The sequence below is a fragment of the Pelophylax lessonae genome, assembly GCF_965119305.1.
Source record: "Pelophylax lessonae genome assembly, chromosome: 2".
NCBI lineage: Eukaryota > Metazoa > Chordata > Amphibia > Anura > Ranidae > Pelophylax > Pelophylax lessonae.
The window spans coordinates 627,887,144-627,907,037 of record NC_138769.1 but is presented as its reverse complement, the minus strand read 5'-3'; the positions used below and the strand labels follow the sequence as shown (position 1 = coordinate 627,907,037).

Here is a 19,894-nt window from a genome sequence, read left to right as displayed (position 1 = left end):
AGCCAACCACTGCTTTTATTAGACTACCTGAGGATTCCACTTGAATAAAAAAAAAAAAAATGTATGTGGTAACATACGTAATGGTATTTGGAATATAAATCCCTTTTTAAAATTCCACCTCTGTACATTTTGTTTCTGTCTACATACAGACCAGGTTGTCCAGCAAAATTGTCAGCGACAAAGGTAAGGACAACTAAACACTGTCTGGGGGCTTAAAACTGTCACCTGTTATTCACATGGATTAAACCTTCATTTAAAAAAAAAAAAAAAAAACACAAAGAAAATCTGTTGCTGCAGCTGCGTAAGTACCCCAGCAGTGTTTGGCCTCATGGACACAAGACGTTTGCAGGCAGTTTATATGCCAAATGAAAACTTTCTGGCACTTCTCCGCACCCAGGGAATCGCTGCTGGTGCGTACAGACTGCTATACAAGTGAACAGCTGTACGCAGCCATAGTCATGTAAACGCTGATGCCTCGTTGCATTGGGGGTTTACCTGTGCATGCTTGTGCAATGCATTTTCCAAATGTGAAAAGTTCACATTTGAGAAAATCACTTTTCGGAACACAGCCATGTATTGACTTGTATGAAAGCTGTATGCACCAGCTGTAGCTCCTTGGACGGGGGAACATGGCAAATAATTTACTTGGACAGCTTGGTTTGTGTGTGGAGAATAAAAATATAAATCAAGGCATGTGACAAACACATACTTTTATAAGAAAACAATATTTAGTTGGAGATTTTTTTTAACAACCCAGTAGCCAGCAAAAACTCACTGAAACAACTTTTTTTTTTTTTGTAAAACACAAGTCCATTGAAGAGATTGAGATCCCTTTGTGACAGCCATGACAAGCGCGAGGAGCAGCCATTACTGCCAGAGGACTAGAAAAAGTTAGGATGGCTGGCTAATCGGCTTGCCAGCTTCCACTCAAAACTGCAATTGCACTATTGAGCAGACTTAAGCCCTCAACAGCTCAAATTTTGGACAAAGAGTGCCTTCATCCTATCAGCTGGCAATGAAGATACTTCCATCCATACTCTATGCAAGGATGGGGAAATTGATGGACAAATGGACAAAAACTAGAGAAATCAAGTCGTGTATGGTCAGCTTCTTTCATACACACTAACACACTCACTGGGGGATTCCCTAAATGTAGCTCATCGTGCATCTATCACATCCAATTATTAACTGAATGGCAGCCTCAGTGTCCATCTCAATTAACCCCTAAAATCTTTGGGAGGATCATACAAGAAAGGTTTTATAACAGGGAAATTGTAACAAATTTTCTGGTCAACAAAAATACTGATCGCTGATCGTGATATTTCTTTTCTATCACCTAAGCAATAAAATGAAAGAAAAAAAAAAAAAAAAAAAAAAAAAAACTTATCTGACTAGGATTAGCCTTTTGAGCTTTGTGCGATGTTTATGAGCCATTACTTGAACATAAAAAAAATAAAAAGAAAAAAATATCAAGTTATTATTGGTCAGATAATATGCTAATAGTCACCACATACAATAACGAAAAACAGTTTGTTCCAAGCATACTTCACAGCTTTAACTGTTAGCATCACTGAAAGAAATGCATTGGTCACATTGAACCATTTTCAAGTATACTATGGAAGTAGCAAATTCACAATATGGACTGTGCTAGAACTTGCGCTCTCTTGAAACCTCCCCATGGGATTCTACATTCTGAGAAATGTTGTGTAACTTGGCTGCTGGACATTGTCAAGATGTGGTTGTACAGTACATTCCAAAGCCAGGCTCCAGGCAGGCGGCTACAAGCTCAGTCCTGCAGCCCAAGCAACAGTGCATTTATGTTTTTCCTGGTACACACTCTAGTACCGATGTGTCTGATGGGAGTACTGTGGAGGCTGCTGGGAGGTAGTCGAATATCCCATGCTGCTCTGAGGTTGTGATGTGCTTGGTCCAGGGTTTGGATAGGCAGCATGTGGATTGGAACGCTGAAAAAAAAAAAAAAAAAAAAAAAAAAAAAAAAAGATGAAACAGTGTTTGGTATTGAACATATGAAAAAAAAAAATAAAAACACAAAGGGTTAAAACGGTTGTAAAAAAAAAAAATCTACTAGGCAATGTCATAATGTGCTAGTATGCATCGCATGCTACCACATTATGAGAAACTTCCCTTACAACAAAGCCCTCCAGTGTCGCAATGTCATCGCTGAGATGGCTGACATCTTCACCCGGTCTTCCTTCCGGGTTTGCAGCCTCTGACAATGAGTGGCCGGGGAGGGTGTTGATTACCTCACTCGTGGGCATAGCTAGACCTTCAGAGTGCATGCGCGGGTGAGGTCATCGGCTGCATGCACTCTGAACACCTCTTAAACTGTGCAAGTTTAGGAGATATTCACAATATCTACAGGTAAGACGTATTATAGTTATTATTATAGTATATTATAAGCCTTACAAGTGATGTAACAGAGTTTACAACCATTTTAATTTACATTACGTTTAACACTTTTCTGTTCAGCCATGTGAAAGTAAAAAATCAGCAATAGTTGGGTGCTTGTTTAATACATACATGTTCAGAGTCCAGAGGAAAAAAATAGAAAATCCTCAGAATGTAAAAATGCAATGTTTTGAAACATTACAGCAAACATACATTTTTTTGGCCAACAAATGGTTTTATTCTTAATTTCATGTCATGGAGAGGCCCGACAAAGCATACAGTTGGAAGGTGAAGGCTTCTACTACTCTGAAAATGTAAAGCCACAATGAGATCTATTTGGATTCCTGACCTAATCTGCATTTACACAACACTGGAAAGGGTTTTAATTTTTAGATTGTAAGCTCTAACGAGCAGGGCCCTCTGATTCCTTTTGTTCCAAATTGTAGTGTAACTAATGTCTGCCCTCATTTTATTAAGCGCTGCGCAAACTGTTGGCGCTATATAAATCCTGTATAATAATAATAATAATAAATTGTGTAAGGACTATTTAGCATTTTATCTGCTTGTCCGAGAGTTTTTTTTTTGTCATGTAGGCATAAACTTCATCTGTCATGATAGGCATATCCTTGGGAAAAAAAAAAATAGGTTCTGGGCTCCACAGAGTTGGACCTGTATATCACCCTGCTGCTAGCTTCATATGTTGCACCAAGTGGGGTGAACGCTCACATAGCATCTAGTGTACAAAGCAACATTAAAGTGGGAGTAAACTGCCTTGTATGATTTTTACCTACAGGTAAACCTATAATAAGGATGGGTACTGTATTTATCTCCTAAACGTGCACTGTTTAACCACTTGCCTACTGTGCACTTAAACACCCTTCCCATCCAGGCCAATTTTCAGCTTTCAGCGCGGTCACATTTTGACTGACAATTACACGGTCATGCTACACTGTACCCATATGACATTTTTATCATTTTTTTCACACAAATAGAGCTTTCTTTTGGTGGTATTTAATCATCTCTGGGTTTTTTATTTTTTACAAAAAAAAAGAATAAAGATAGAAAATTTTGAAAAAAAAAAAAAAAAATTCTTATTATCTGCGAGTAAATTTTGAAAATAAATTTTTCTCCTTCACTGATGTGCGCTGATGAGGCGGCACTGATGGGCACTGATAGGCTGCACTGATGGGCACTGATAAGGTGGCACTTATGGGCACTGATAAGGTGGCACTTATGGGCACTGATAAGGTGGCACTTATGGGCACTGATAAGGTGGCACTTATGGGCACTGATGAGGTGGCACTTATGGGCACTGATGAGGAGGTACTAATATGCCGCACTGATGAGCACTGATAGGCGGCACTGATAGGCGGCACTGATGAGCACTGATAGGCGGCACTGCTGGGCACTGAGAGGCGGCACTGCTGGGCACTGAGAGGCGGCACTGCTGGGCACTGAGAGGCGGCACTGATGGGCACTGGCGGGTGGCACTGATGAGCACTGATGGGCGGCACTGATGGGCAGCACCATCAGTGCCCACACTCAGTGCCCATATTGCTGCCAGTCAGTGCTCATCAGTGCCTAGATGAGCAGGCACTGATGGGCACTGACTGGCAGCACTATGGGCACTGATTGTGGGCATTGATGGGGGACACTGATGGCGGGCACTGTGGGCACAGTTGGGGGCAATTTGTATGTTTTTTTACCTTTTAGTAATCAGGGCACTGGTGATCAGTGCCCTGATTACATGTCTCTGTGTCCCCGGCGGCTGACGGCTCCCCCTCCTTCCTCACACTGCAGGCTCCGTGTGAGGAAGGAGCGCCGGCGATGAGAGATTATCTCATATGTTTACATATGAGATCATCTCTCATTGAATGGTCCGATCACGTGGTGAATGGCCGCTGTGATTGGCCATTCACCACGATCTGTGATCGGCTGTGTCAAAGGGACACGGCCGACGCAGATTCTCCCCAATGCGCGCTCGCGGGAGCCTGCTTCTGGGAGGCCGTTTAAAAACGGCCTCCCGAAAATTCGAGTCCGCGCTGCAGCCGTATATAGGCTGTAGCGCGGATGGGAGGAAGTTAAAAGAGATTTTCTTTGGATGCAGCCGGTGACATCAGCTGGGCATGCGCTCTAAACAGCATACTTGTGCCGTTCCTTCAGAGCCATGACGTAAACAGTGACTAAGGCGTGCATGCGCGGGAGTGAAGTCATCGCCGGCTCAGCCATTCATATCGCCGAAGCCTGCAAACCTGAAAGGAAGACCCGGTGAAGATGGAAGCGCCTTAAGCGGTGACAGCACCCACTGGAGGGCTTTGTTTTTAGGTGTCATATTGTGCTAGTATATGCATACTAGCACAGTATGACCTCAACTGCCCGAGCCTATTTTTTTTTTTTTTTTTAGATTATTCAGTTTACTACCGCTTTAAACGGCTGTCCCCTGCAGTGTGGGGAACGGTACAGCTCGCCAGATGCAAAGCACAGCTTCTATTATGGTTTAAAAAAGACAGCAAAGAGTTGATTGAAGATATGATTTAAAGTGGTACTTCACTCTCTCAACGTTGACTATTTTTAATCCTTGCGCTGCTATATATAGTAAATAGATAGGAATGCATCTCATATTTACTGGTTTTAAAACTTTTTTTCTTTACATTTTCTTACTTGCAATTATTCAGTTACTTTCTGGTTTCCAGGCCTAGGCAAATGATGCTATACAGCCCAGGAGTCTTCAGGAGGGGAAAGGGGGTTTTCCCAGATAAACACACCCTTCTGCCTACATGCCTGAGCTAAGGGCAGATGTATTTCTGTAAGTAAATGCTACATAAATCGCTTGCCCTTTCTCAAGATTGCCACGACCAGAAATGCTAGAGGGGTGTGTTTCAAGGTGATTTCTCAGCAAAATAAAGCATGGAGACATACATGGATGGGTAAGCTTGCTTTGAATATTAAAAATAAATTACATGACATTTTTGGTTTGTGGTGCTTCGATGAAGTGTAGTTCCACTTTCAAAATCCAAAGAAAATTAAACTAGTCAAGGCAATTCTTGAAGAAAACCGTTTTAGTCTCCCAGAGATTTGGGACTGGGATTGAGGTTCACCTTCCAGCAGGACAATGACCCCAAATATACTGCTAAAGTTAAACTGGAGAGGTTAAACATGGAAATCTTTAAGTTAGACTGGCTAAGTAAAAAACCCTCAATCCAAATGAGAATCGAATCTGTGGAATGACTTGGAGATTGCTGAACACCAACACAACCCATCTTACTTGGAAGTAGGCGCAGTTTTGCCTTTAAAGAATGAACATTGGCTAGATAGTCAAGTTAGGAATATACTGTACCCCAAGAGACTTACAGCTGTAATTGCAGCAAATGGGGGCTCTACAAAATTTGGGTTTTTTTTTTTGGGGGGGGGGGGGGTGAATCCTTATGCATACTCAAATTTTGTGTGGTTTTTTTGGTCCTATTTATCATTTGAGTGAGCAACCCTTTTTATTGTGACACAAAGTTGAAGGAATACTTTGGCAAGCCACTATAGGTCTCTATATCTTGAAGGGTTGGGGTAACCGCCAAATGACCTCTTCTTGATTGATACTCTAGGTTCATGCAACCACTAGTTTTAAGAGCATTAAGAGCAGAGTTTAACTTTAATGGCAATCATACACCATCCTAACTCCCCCATGTATCCGCAAGCATGTATGAGAAGCGAGTGAAGGAATCTTCTGTCATTAAAAACCTGGTGTAAACATTTGTTATTCAGTGTCATTCAAAGTAGACATATAATATTCATGCTGTTATTCCAATATGATGTAAAGAATTAGAGTATAGCCCCAGTCGGCTTCCTTGTACCTGATAATCTGAGGTCATGATGAGTCCACCTGAGGTAGTGGTAGGGGGGACAACTCTCACTTTCTTCAGCGGCGGTCCTTGTGCGTGGCTGTTGTCTTGGTTTCCCGGGTGTCCGGTCCCATTGGTATGATTATTGCCTTGCTGCTGCTGTTGGTTTTTCTTTAAAAATAAAAAAAATCATAAGTGGAATAATCCAATATCAAATAGCAAATGCTGTACAGCTGTAGATTAACGTAAAAACATTGAAGGCAGCAGCTGACAAGAAGGGTAAACCAGCTTTAAGAAGGTGGTGTGAAGGAAAGACAGACAGGCGGTGGGGCTCCCTCCCGGCCCCTACTGATATGGATCAGAGGACTGCGTCCGTCAATGAACGATAGAGAAAACAGTTTTATAAATTAAAAAAAAAAAAACACCACATAAAATTGGCCTGGTTTTTTTGTATAATGTGAAAGATGTTACGCCGAGTACATAGATACCTAACATGTCATACTTTAAAATTGTGCACATTGGTGGAGTGGCGCCAAACTTCGGTACCTTAAAAATCTCCATAGGCTACGCTTTAAACCGGTAACCTGTAAAAATGTTTAGAATGATAGAGAAGGTCTTGTGCTACAACTATTGCCCTCGCTCCAACTTTCGTGCCGATACCTCGTGTGCGGTTTGAACGCAGTTTACATATGTGGGCGTACATATGCATTCGCTTCTGCACGCAGCACGCAGGGACGGGGGCGCTTTCAATTTATTATTATTTTTTTTTTTTTACACTTTCCCTTTACATTTTTTATTTTATTTTGATCACTTCTATTCCTTATACTACATTTCTATATAATGTAAATAGCCCTTGTAATAGGAATAGGGCACGGCAGGTCCCCTTTACTGAGAGATCTGGGGTCTAAGAGCCCCCATATCTCTCCTCTAGACTGAAAGGCCTGAGATGAAAAAAAAAGATGATGATCTCAGCCTCTCCAGCTAAAAACACGGCAGCAAATTACATCTGTGTCATAACGTCACGTCAGGTCTTTGAAGGTCATAGAGATGGGCTGGGGACCATCTAGTCCTTGGTCAGCTCTATGGTAAACTTCCGTCGCCGGCTGATTAACTCTCTGGTTTGCCGATCGCATGGATGAGCCGAAGGGCCTGCAAAGGGCCTTTCAGGTCATAGAAATGTGAAAGGGGCCTCAAGCTTGTAGGAGGAGTTTTCATTCTACTCTAACTGTCCTATGAGGCTGCAGGACCCCTGACCCTTTGCCTGGACAGTGCTAATTGGCCTGTGCTGATCACATGCACCCTCCCAAGACAAAACTCTTACAATACACACCAAACTGAGCATGTGCAGAGTGACTCCAAAGGCTGTCTTATCAGGAAATAGGTTGGGGACAGTGGAAGAAGGGGAGGTTCAAAGAACATAGGAGCAAACAGCCTTTGAACACAGAGGATTAACTCCTAAGGTTCCACAGTGAGTATCACAAGCATGCTTTACTGCATATACAGACTGATTTTACAGCTGTGTGTTTAGTAACAATTTAAGCCAATTCCAATACAATGTAAAAGAGAAGCATAGCTTGCTCATGCTGGGTCAGCTGTGAGCAAAGGGAGTGAATTGGTAGGTTTCATTATAGACATGTAAATATCACAAGTATAGCTTGGGAACAAAAATTTAGCCAACAGATTCAGTTTCACCTAATGTTACCTGGATTATTCTGTTTATAAATCTCAGGTAAAAGTAAAAATAAGTATTACGTTTTTAAATAAAGAATACCCAAAAATGCATGCAAGTAGGATGGTTTCATTATTATGACAAACCATTTGCATCCGAAAAGCAAATCTGAAAGCCACTGACTGGCATCAAGGAAAACCCAACTTCATTTTAGAAATGCAAAGCAAATATCTGAGATTTGTATACATGTAATGTATGAAAACAAATAAATAAATAAGAGCAATACGTGACACATACTTTGTCTCCCTTATCCTCAGGCTCCTCTTCTGTCAAGAACTCCCGTTTAGGGTATGGTATTTGACAGCCTGCAAACACACTACAAAAGAAAGCACTTGTTATAGCAGGTTTTCACACATACAGAAAACAGCACTCAACTATGCATACACTAGGGACAGTGGCTGACACTTCCGCACGTGGGCCGATTGGTGCTAAAAGTACAGTTTCAGCGTGTTGTCAAAAGGGAATATTAAAGTACCACCAAAAAAAAAATCTTTAATTTTAGTGTCAGAGCTCTTAAGACACGAGACATGAGACTTGTGTGACCTATTTCATAGCATTGCAGAAGTGTGAATCGATCATTGTGCACCATATCAGCCAAATAGTGGCTTAGAATGGCCTGAAAAAAATATAGGGTTCAGGTAATGCCCAACTTCACTACTAACCAGTAGATACAAAGTTTAAATACATATATGTAAACTGTTTAACCTGCCATGGTATTTGTGATTCTGCTCAGCTAGTCTTGTAACCCACACACTTCCGCCACTTTGATTATGCAGTCTAGACTAGAACTCCAGTTCTCTGGTTCTGCTTTTCTTTCACTTCTCTGCCTCCAATCTGCTAAAAGAACAATTAAATCATCATCCTGCCAAGTCCAGAAAGAAGAACATAGTAGGCTGTAAAGCTCAACTGGATGATTGTATTATCTCTCAGACTGAGTGTGACAGAGGTGTGTGAACCACAAGAGTGGCAGAAAACCTCACTAATCTTTTGGCAGGTAACACATTTAAACTGGCTAAATTATGCTCAGATTTAGGGCAAAGTAACAGGTTTGCTATAACGCCTCATCCCCAGTCGAAAATAGCTCCTGATATAACCATTGAGTTATACTGCCCATTATAGGAGTAGGACACTAGGCAGTTTAGACTTTTGGCTACACCCATGGGCAGTTCAAGGGGTATACTCCTGTTCTATGCTATAGCTACTCGGTTTTGTTACAAGCAGTGTCAGGAGAATTATCAGAGAACATCAGAGAAATAGATTTTACGGTAAGTCAAAAATCCCATTTTCTCTTTTGTTCATTGAGAGACACAGCTCCTGATATTCATAACTATTGGGATGTCCCAAAGCAGTGTTAAACATGAGGGGTGGGAACAACCAAACCCAAGGCTAAACATTAGCCAACCAGGCAACAGGAGTTCAACCAAACAACTTGAGCCCGCCTAAAAAAAAAAAAAAAAAAAAAACACACCTTCAAAGAGGATCAGGTCCTCTTAACCACTTGCCGACCGCCAACAGTATATTTACTGCGGCAGTCAGCCCCTCACAGGCAAAGCGACGTAGTACTACGTTGCTAGCCTGTGAGGCTCTAGAGGGCGAACGCGCGCCGCCAGAGGTGCGCTTCCGCCCCCGCTTGTTCACGGACCCCCCCCGCGCGTGTGACTGTCGGACCCGATGTCCGCCGGCCACTCGCGATCGTCCGCTGCAGCGGGAGAAAGGCAGGCGGCTGATGGAAACAAAGCCGCCTGTCATTCTCCCCTGTGTAAGAACAGAGATCATACAGTCCTGCTATGCAGGATCGTATATTTCTGTTACACAAGCCACATCCCTTCACAGTTAGAAGCACGCCCCTAGGGACACACTTAACCCCTCCTCCAATAACGTTAACCCCTTCCCGTGCCATTTTTACAGTAACAGTGCATATGTATAGCACTGATTACTGTAGTAATGTCACTGGTACCCCCAAAAGTGTCAAAAATGTCAGTCAAGGGTCCGATCTGTCCGCCGCAATGTCGCAGTCCTGCAAAAAAAAAAAAAAAAAAAAAAAAAAAAAAAAAAAGGAAAATCGCAGATCGCCGCCATTACTCGTAAAAAAAAAACAACAAAAATGACAAAAATCTTTCCCTTAGTAAATAGTAAAAGTAATAATCAAGGGCAGATTCAGGCAGGATCGATCGTTCGCCGCAGCGCAATCCCCCTGGCCCCCATCCCAGGAAAGTGGCCAGACCACCGAAACCGTCCCAGCATGAGGGTGGGGGGGGGGGGGCAAGATGAGACACTTGGCAAGGAGGGGGTGCCTGCGGGAAGGAGGGGAAACACGGGGGACTGACTTTCACCTAGGAGGGGCCCGCGTCCACCCCAAAACCCTACAGGGGGAGACAGCTAATCACCATACCAGGAAGAAGGCAGGCAACGCTCCATATAGAACCCCTCTCCATCAAAATAAGGGGGGGCGTTCGGCCAGGAGGAATGCTGCAACTCAGGCCGAGACCCTGTCGTATGCAACATTGCTAAGGGGTTTAACTTGCAGGCCAGCCTCCTTTCAGTGGGGCTTTGTCGCAACCGACCTAGCACAGAGCTGAGGTCTGCATGCTCTGGACAGACTGGGGTGACCACTGGATCTAGATTATCCAACTCATCTCCCAGTCCGGCAGTTGATTGTAGATCTCTTAGGAAAAAATCCAGGGAGGAAAAAAATGTTCCATCTAAAAAATGTTGCCAGGACCAAAGATCCCAGCTAGGCTTGTGACGGTATCAGATTTTCATGCTGCGATTAATTGATTAAGGTTTTGCCACGGTATACGGTATTATCACGGTATTCTATTATTAAATTTAAATTATTAAATTTCCACCTCACTTCAATTTCATTGCTGAATTTAGGGGCTTTGGTTCACTTATGCACATTATTATATAGTCAGTCAGTACAGACTCTGTGAACCAGGCCTAAAATAGGTCATCAAGCAGTGTCTGGCCTAACTGGTGATAACTGGTCCTGGCGCTCGGCTCCGATCCGATGGCCTGGTCATTAAGAGGGCAAATCCTTGTGGTCAAGAAGTGGTTAAACCTGAAGGAGGTGTTTATAAATTACTTTACTATAGCTTTAGGCCTGGTTCACATGTATGCGGGTTGGTGGTTCACATGTATGCGGGTTGGCGGTTAACATGTATGCGGGTTGGCGGTTAACATGTATGCGGGTTGGCGGCCCACATTTGCACAGGCATAGCAGCCCATTGATTTGAACGGGCTGCTATGCCCTCATTTTCCGCAGAAAAAAGGTGCATGCAGCATTTTTTTAAAATTCAGTGGCCTTGAAATCCATCCTGCTTTTGCACCATGCGACTAACCTGCAGTTCCTGCTCTGGCAAGCTTTCTGCATTTTTTGTATACGTGGGCACGGCATTTAACCGGTTGCCGACCGCCGCACGACTATATACTGCGGCGGTCAGCCCCGGCCAGGCAGAGTGACGTATCGGTACGTCACTCGCCTGTCACTGACTTGCGAGCCTATCGCGGGCGGGCGCGCGCCCGCCGAGGCGCGCGCCCACCGCGGCTCGTTCACAGACAAGTCAGTGCGTGTGACCGGCGGACTCGATGTCCGCCAGTCACACTACGATCGCTCCTGTGAAGGGAGAAAGACAGAGCGGCTTGTGTAAAGAAGCTGCCTGTCAGTTCTCCCTGTGTAAAAGTGAAGATCTGTCCGTTCTACTATGTAGAACGGTTGATCTTTGCTTTTACACCAATAGGAATGTCCCTACACAGTTAGAATCACGCCCCTAGGACACACTTAACCCCTCCCTGTCCAATAAAGTTAACCCCTTCCCTGCCAGTGTCATTTTTGCAGTAACAGTGCATATGTATAGCACTGATTACTGCAGTAATGTCACTGGTACCCCCAAAAGTGTCAAAAATGTCAGTCAAGGGTCCGATCTGTCCGCCGCAATGTCGCAGTACCGAAAAAAAAAAATCGCAGATCGCCGCCATTACGCGTTAAAAAAAAAAAACACCAAAAATGACAAAAATCTTTCCCTTTGATAGTAAACGCGATAACTTTTGCGCAAACCAATCAAAATACGCTTTTTGCGATTTTTTTTACCAAACATAGGTAGCATAAAACAAATTGGCCGAAAAATGTTAAAAAATTTTGATTTTTACTTTTTTTTTTGGGGAATTTCATATAAAAAAATGTGAAAAATATTGTTATTTTTGCAAAATTTACGCTCTTTTTTTGTTTATAGCGCGTGATCAAAAAAATCGCACAGGTGATCAAATACCACCAAAAGAAAGCTCTGTTTGTGGGAAAAAAAGGACGTCAAATTCGTTTAGGTACAGCGTCGCACGACCGCGCAATTGTCCGTTAAAGTCACGCAGTAAAAAAAAAAAAAAAATCGCAAAAAAACCCCTGGTCCTTTAGCAGCCAAATCCTCCGGGGCTTAAGTGGTTAAAAACAGTTTGCGTGTGCAGCAACGGCAGGTAAGTCGCATGGTGCAAAAGAAGGATGGATTTCATGGCCACTGCATTTTTTTAAATTCTGCATGCACCTTTTTTCAGCTGAAAACGCAGGCATAGCAGCTCAAGCCCATTCACATCAATGGGCTGCTATGCCTGTGCAAATGTGGGCCCCCAACCCGCATACATGTGAACCACCAACCCGCATACATGTGAACCAGGCCTAAAGCAATAGTAAAGTCATTAATAGATAAAAACACCGGTCCTCCTGCAGGTTTAACCAATTAATGACCTTACTATTGCTTTAGGCCTGGTTCACATGTATGCGGGTTGGGGGCCCACATTTGCACAGGCATAGCAGCCCATTGATTTGAATGGGCTTGAACTGCTATGCCTGCGTTCTCGACTGAAAAAAGGTGCACGAAGAATTTAAAAAAATGCAGTGGCCATGAAATCCATCCTTCTTTTGCACCATGCGACTTACCTGCCGTTGCTGCACACGCAAACTGTTTTTAAATGCCGTGCCCACGTATACAAAAAATGCAGAAAGCTTGCCAGAGCAGGAACTGCAGGTTAGTCGCATGGTGCAAAGCAGGATGGATTTCAAGGCCACTGAATTTTAAAAAAATGCTGCATGCACCTTTTTTCTGCGGAAAATGAGGGCATAGCAGCCCGTTCAAATCAATGGGCTGCTATGCCTGTGCAAATGTGGGCCGCCAACCCGCATACATGTGAACCGCCAACCCGCATACATGTGAACCACCAACCTGCATACATGTGAACCAGGCCTAAAGCAATAGTAAAGTAATTAATAGATAAAAACACTGGTCCTCCTGCAGGTTTAACCACTTCTGGATCGCAAGGATTTGCCCCTTTAAACACCAGGCCATCGGATCAGAGCGCCAGGACCAGTCATCACCAGGTAGGCCAGACACTGCTTGATGGCTATATAATAATGTAATGTGGGCTGCTATGCGTGTGTGTGTATATATATATATATATATATATATCTATATATATATATATATATATATATATATATATATATATATATATATATATATATATAATTAGAGCTGCACGATTCTGGCCAAAAGGAGAATCACGATTTTTTAGCTTGGAATAAAGATCACGATTCTCTCACGATTCTGTGTAACAAAAAAAAAAAATTGGAATAACTTTACTGTTACGTTTTTTTTTTTTTTTTTTTTATTCATTAAAGTCTATCAATTGCGTTTGGAAGACTGCTGCACAAATACAGTGTGACATAAAATATTACAACAATCGCCATTTTTTTCTGTAGGGTCTCTGCTAAAAAAATATATAAAATGTTTGGGGGTTCTAAGTACTTTTTTAGCAAAAAAAAAAAACTGATTTTAACTTGCAAGCAACAAGTGTCAGAAAAAGGTCCAGTCTTTAAGAGGTTAAACTTCCTTTCTCCCTGGCAGAGGGAAGGAAAAGATACAATGTAATCATTTTTGTTTATAGTTACTGGGAGACTTAATGCTGAAAGGCTTAGCTGTGTGAGTGAATGAGTCATCCAGCTCACTGAAATGTATCAATTCACAAGTCAGACCCAGGAGCAGAGAAACTCGGTATTTTAAAAATGCCACAATAACAATACTGTGGCTATGCAATACCGCGATATATCGAATTACCGAAAACCGGCATATGTCTAATCCCAGCAAGGAAATAGGTCCTTACTCCTGACTAGGCAGGCAAAAAACCAAGTGGTTATAGCAGAGAGGGAGTATACCCCCTGGGACTACCCCTGGGTGTAGCCAGAATTCTTTTCCACCTAGTGTCCTACTCCTGTGGGGGGCAGTATAACCCATCAGGAGCTGTGTCCGTCAACAAACGAAAGAGAAATACAGCTTTCATATTGAAAAAAAAAAAAAAAAAAAAAAAACTTATAATACTGCTATGGTGGTTTTTGTTCAGGACTTTCATGACATGACTTTACTCTGTCTCTCAATTGCTTCCCTAGGTTATCACCCTGTTACATGTACTTCTAGTGGAGACTACAAGTAACCACATCAATGCTCACTGTACAGACATATACTGCGGTTACATAGTTAGTCAGGTTGAAAAAAGACAAGTCCATCCGGTTCAACCAAAAAAAAAAAAAAAGTATTGAAAACCCTACCATACAATCCCATATACACAATCCTATACCCGCTGTTGATCCAGAGGCAGGCGAAAATAAACCCCAGCAAAGCATGATCCAATTTGCTACAGCAGGGGAAAAAAAATTCCTTCCTGATCCCCCGAGAGGCAAGCTGATATTCCCTGGACCAACTTTACCTAAAAAAAAAAAATGTTAGTACCCATTTATATTATGTACACATAGGAAAGAATCCAGGCCTTTTTTAAAGCAATCTAGTGAGGTAGCCAGAACCACCTCTGGAGGGAGTCTATTCCACATTTTCACAGCTCTTATGGTGAAGAAACCTTTCCGTATTTGAGACAAAATCTGTTTTCCTCTAGACCCCTTGTCCTCTGTGTTGACCTTAAAGTGAACAACTCAAACCCAAGTTCACTATATGGACCCCTTATGTATTTATACATGTTGATCATATCCCCCCTTAATCTCCTCAAGAGAGAATAAATTCAGTTCCTCTAATCTTTTCTCATAGCTGAGGTCCTCCATGCCTCTTATCAGTTTGGTTGCCCTTCTCTGCACTTTCTCCAGTTCCCCAATATCCTTTTTAATGGTGTTGTCACCATCAGAAAGCCAAGCTTGAAAAAGGACACATTCAGACCACCCGTTTGAGCGAGAGAATGCAAATGTAAAAAGGACAGAAAATAAGGATGAGGGAGATCAGCACCACTGAGATGTAACAAAGAATGAAAACCGTATTTGATAAAGCATGTTGTACAAGAACGGACCTATTTATTCGTACAGAAAACTAAATGTGATCCAGGTAGGGTTCACAGGACACAATTTGGGCAACAATGCTTATTAGGATATTAGTTACCAATGTGAACAGGCTTTTGAGAATGTATTTGCTAGGTAAATTGGTAACTCACTCTGACGTAGGAAGTGGATCTTCAAGGAAATACGGATCTTGCATAGCTTGCTCAGATGAAATTCTTTTTATTGGGTCCATTGTGAGGAGTTTCTGAAGCTTTATAAAAACACAAGTTAGTTGAATTTCTAGAAGGGTTACAGATTTCCTTAGACTTTAGGCTGAGTAATTTTAGCCCCAAATTTTAAAGTGTAACTACACCTTGGTGCAATTACACTTACATTGTAGCTCTCCCTGGCAGCAGTGCTCCCCTGGCCTTCTGGAGAAAGCAGTACAAACAATCAATGTTAATAAGTGGCTGGTCTACTGATCACAAGCTCCTAATACCTGTGTAAACCAGCCATAGACTGAGCCATTTTCTTTCCTGTAACCATAGGCTGCAGGAAAGAAAAATCGCTCAATTCCTCCATTAACACAGTCAGTGTTGATTGGCAAATCCCTCCCGCGGAGCCTTTGTGTTCTCCCGGCCATGAGAACACAGTGATTACTGCTAGTGGCTATATTAGCTGGTAGCAATAAATCACATGTAAAATCCAACCATACATAGTTCGAATCTCGGCTGGTCCTTGCTGAACCCACCGAGATTCAAACCCGCCGGCTGGATGGAGTCCCGATCAAAGCCAGAAACGGCTTTGATCGGGTCTCCGATGACGTAATCCGGAGGCGGCGTCCATGACGTCACTTCCGGGTCACTGTGCTGCAAAAGGCGGCAAATTTAAAAACCGGCTGTATGCAAAAACGCAGTTATCGGCGTTTTGCATACATGGAAGTGTAGTGGAGGGGGTCTAGGGTCTTTTAGACCCTCGATCCCTCCATAAAGAGTACCTGTCACTGCATATTGGTGTCACAAGGGATGTTTACATTGCTTGTGACAGCAATAAAAGTGATCAGATTTTTATTTTATTTTTTTAAAAATCTGTAATAAAGTTAAAAAAAAAATAAAATAAATAGGAAAAAAAAAAATTTAGCCGCCCCCGTCAGCTCGCGCACAAAAAAAACGTATATGGAAATCGAGCCGTGAATGAAATCGCTGTTCAAACCACACATGTGAGGTATCGCCGCGATCGCCAGAGCGTGAGCAATAATTAAAAAAAAAAAAGAGCTACACTAACTCTAAACTGGTAACCGTTTAAAAAAAAATTAAAGCGTCACCTATTGAGATCTCTATTGACCGTAGTTTGTCGCCATCCCGCGGGTGTGCGCAATTTTAAACCGTAACATGTTGGGTATCTATTTACTCGGCGTGACATCTTTCACAATATACAAAAACAATGGGCTAACTTTACTGTTTAGTATTTTTTAAATGCAGTGAAATGTGATTTTTCTAAATTTTTCCAAAAAATTGCGTTTTAAAGATCGCTGCGCAAATACCACGTGACAAAAAAAATATTGCAATGACCGACATTTTATTCTCCAGAGTCTTTTCTAAAAAAATATATATAAAATGTTTGGGGGTTCCAAGTAGTTTTCTAGGAAAAAATACTGGTTTTAACTTGTAAACAAAAAGTGTCCGAAATAGGGCTGGGGCTTAAGTGGTTAATGACCAATGGGTTTTTTTGCTAAACAAAAAGAGATCGAAAATGAAAAAACAAAAATAATTTTGTTATAAAATTTTGCACGCAGGTAATTTTTTCTCCTTCACTCATGGGCACAGATGAGATGGCACTAAGGGGAACAGATGAGGTGGCACTAATTAGCAGCACTGATGGAGGGCACTGATTAGCAGCACTGGAGGGCACTAAGAGGATAGATGTTTCTCTAACAGAAGCCAGTTAACAGCTTTCTACTTTTGCTGACAGCGAGAGAGAAAAAAAAAAAAAAAAAAAAAAAAGCTAATAACCGACTTCTGTTTACTTCCACGATCAGATGTCATTGGCTGACAGCTGATCATGTGGTAAAGGGCTCGCTGTCATTCGCCCTTAATCTGATCAGTGTTCAGCCGAGTCCCAAGGACTCAGGGATAACCGAGCACGGCGTGCAGGCAGTTCGGGAACGTGAGGACACCCATGTTAGCCCTCCTGGCATTTTAAGCCCGCGCTGTAGCCATCTTTCGGCTATAGCGTTGGCATCAAGGGGTAAAGGCAGGTGTGGGGGCACTGTAGGCAGGGAATGCTACAATCCTTTATTTTTTTTTATTAAGCTTAGGACAGTGAAAAATAAAAGTTTTTATTGCGGCCTGTGTCACCGTTGGACTTTTATCCGCTAACAGTTGGGGTCTCTTAGCTGGAAAATGACCTGACCCCCAATTATTTTATAAAATAACCACTATAAAAGTGCTAAAAAATAAGACTATAAGTGCTAAAAGAGGAAACACTTACCAAATGGAATGTTTTGCTGTCTGGTTTTACTTTATGCTTTTCCATGTATTTAATAAGGCTGCAGTTGGTATACCTAAAAAAAATAAATCAGGTTTATGCTTTGAGAGCGGTCTGATTGACGGCACAGTATGAACTTTTACACACACACGAGGAGTTGCATTATTCAGTATTTTATATATGTGATTTTTGGGTCTCATTCTCACTGAATACACTGTGGTGCATTATACGATTGCAGCAAAATGTAAAAAAAAAAAAAAAAAAAAAAAAAAAAAAAAAAAAAAAAAAAAAAAAAAAGGGAAAATAGGTTTAATCTTCCACCACACTTTTTTTTTTTTTTTTTTTTAAAGAATTGCAAAAAAACTGGATTTTTGACTTACCGTACAATCCATTTCTCTGATTTTCATTGACGGACACAGCTCCTGATCTTCAAAACCATTGGGTTATACTGCCCCCTACAGGAGTAGGACACTAGGCAGAAAAAGAATCTGGCTACGCCTATGAGCAGTCCCAGGGGTATGCTCCCTCTCCCTGCTATAGGTACTCAGTTTAGTTACAAGCCGTGTCAGAAGAATTACAACTCCACAGAGGGGTGGGTGCTGTGTCCATCAATGAACATCAGAGAAATGGAGTTTACGGTAAAACAAAAATCCCATTTCTCTTACGTCCTCCGGCAGTCGCCGCCCACTCATACAGTCTTCACCAATGGGTATTGACTTAATCTCCACAGGAGTAACTAGGCATAAGACTTGTTAAAAAACAAAGCATTTACATAGACACACCTACAGTATGGGGGCTGTCCCACTGGTCCAATACCCCCCTGCAATCAGCCACCCCAACTCAGTTTGTCTTCTGCCTAGTTAAGGAGTAAGATAGGCTTCCCTGTGCTGGGGCTACAGTCTCAGCCTTTCTTCTATTTTATGATTTTATTTGCTGCAAATGTGTTTTTTCTTTGCACTACTAGCTGTTTATTTTGTCAGCGTTAGTCGGATCTTCGGATGAAGACGGCGTTTGCGGAGCTGGGAGTTGCCCAGGACAGAGGGCCTTATGGAATCCCAGCCCGCCATCAAGCGTTTAGCGGGCTATGTGTTCACCCTGGCCTCGCAAACGACCCATCCCTGTCCTCAGGGATGCAAGCCTGCGAGGTGGCTACCTCACCTGGACGCCTCATCCACGGTTCTCCGTGCACTGCTAGCGCCCTGCGTTTTTTGGCTGACGGCACCCCTGCCATCTGAGGGTGGGAGGTTTCCCGTTGATGAGAGGCACCCCACGCCATCGAGTACAGGCAAGTACATTCTGTGCGGGGCCTCTGTCTGGGGCTGGCAGTCCTGTGTGTCGGTGTTATCCCCTCATGTCTGCGCGTTTTTGGGCTCCCTGATCCCGGTCCCTGCGGGGGGTTTTCTCACAGCCAGTGCGCTGTGTGGGTTTGTGGGGGTCCCTCTCCTGTGTCACTTTAGGGTGCTATTTGGCGGTACAGACACATGTGGCGACCGCTGCAGGGTTAAACACCGCCGGTCCGCCATTTTAGGTGTGGGCAGCATGTCTGGCTTCACTGTGGGCGCTTATACAGCATTGTATGTGGTGTGTTTTGGCGCTTGCGGCGCCATCTTCTGTGTGGCAAAACGTTCGTTCCGAGCACGTCGGCGGCCATTTTTCCGAAGCCTCCCATACTTTCTATAGGCAACCATTTTTCCTTGGCCTGCAGTCTCAGTTCAGTCTCCTGCGGTGACATCACTTCCTCCTCCTGTTCAGAAGAGATCGGCTGTGGGGGTAACACTTGTGGGGGTCTGTCTGCTGTCCTTTTTGTGTGTGCAAATACTTCTGGCTATCAGTTTATCCTGCTCAGGGATCTGTTTGTCACAGTCTTGTAGGGGTGTGCTGCGGGGGTCTGCGGCACACTTAAAGGGCCAGTACCTTCAAAAAAAAAAAAAAAAAAAAAAAAAAAACTTTTTTACTATGGAATCTCAGGACAGCAAATTTCCCACAGCCTTAGTGGGGGATTCAGGTTCCTCTGAATCTTCTGCTCTGTCTACTTTGTCTGCTACAGTGGCGGCTTTGGTGTCGACTTTGGTGTCCAAAGTGGATATTCTAATGACTGAACGTGCTGACAGAAAAAGGACTCGTTTTTCCTTGTCT

The 19,894-nt window shown here is 42.8% G+C and overlaps 1 protein-coding gene across 1 annotated transcript in view; it reads right to left on the bottom strand.

Annotated features, from left to right (window-relative positions):
- Nucleotides 1–861: 861 nt before the first annotated feature.
- The window catches only part of CDK8 (cyclin dependent kinase 8), a 191,351-nt gene continuing 172,318 nt past the window's right edge, over nucleotides 862–19,894 (bottom strand). Inside the window, exons 9-13 of the mRNA XM_082244285.1 lie at nucleotides 17,762–17,834; nucleotides 15,445–15,542; nucleotides 8,209–8,287; nucleotides 6,255–6,413; nucleotides 862–1,964 (exon numbers count right to left, since the gene is read on the bottom strand). Coding sequence (XP_082100411.1) covers nucleotides 1,839–1,964; nucleotides 6,255–6,413; nucleotides 8,209–8,287; nucleotides 15,445–15,542; nucleotides 17,762–17,834 — 535 coding nt within the window. The 3' untranslated portion in view covers nucleotides 862–1,838. The remainder of the gene's footprint in view (nucleotides 1,965–6,254; nucleotides 6,414–8,208; nucleotides 8,288–15,444; nucleotides 15,543–17,761; nucleotides 17,835–19,894) is intronic.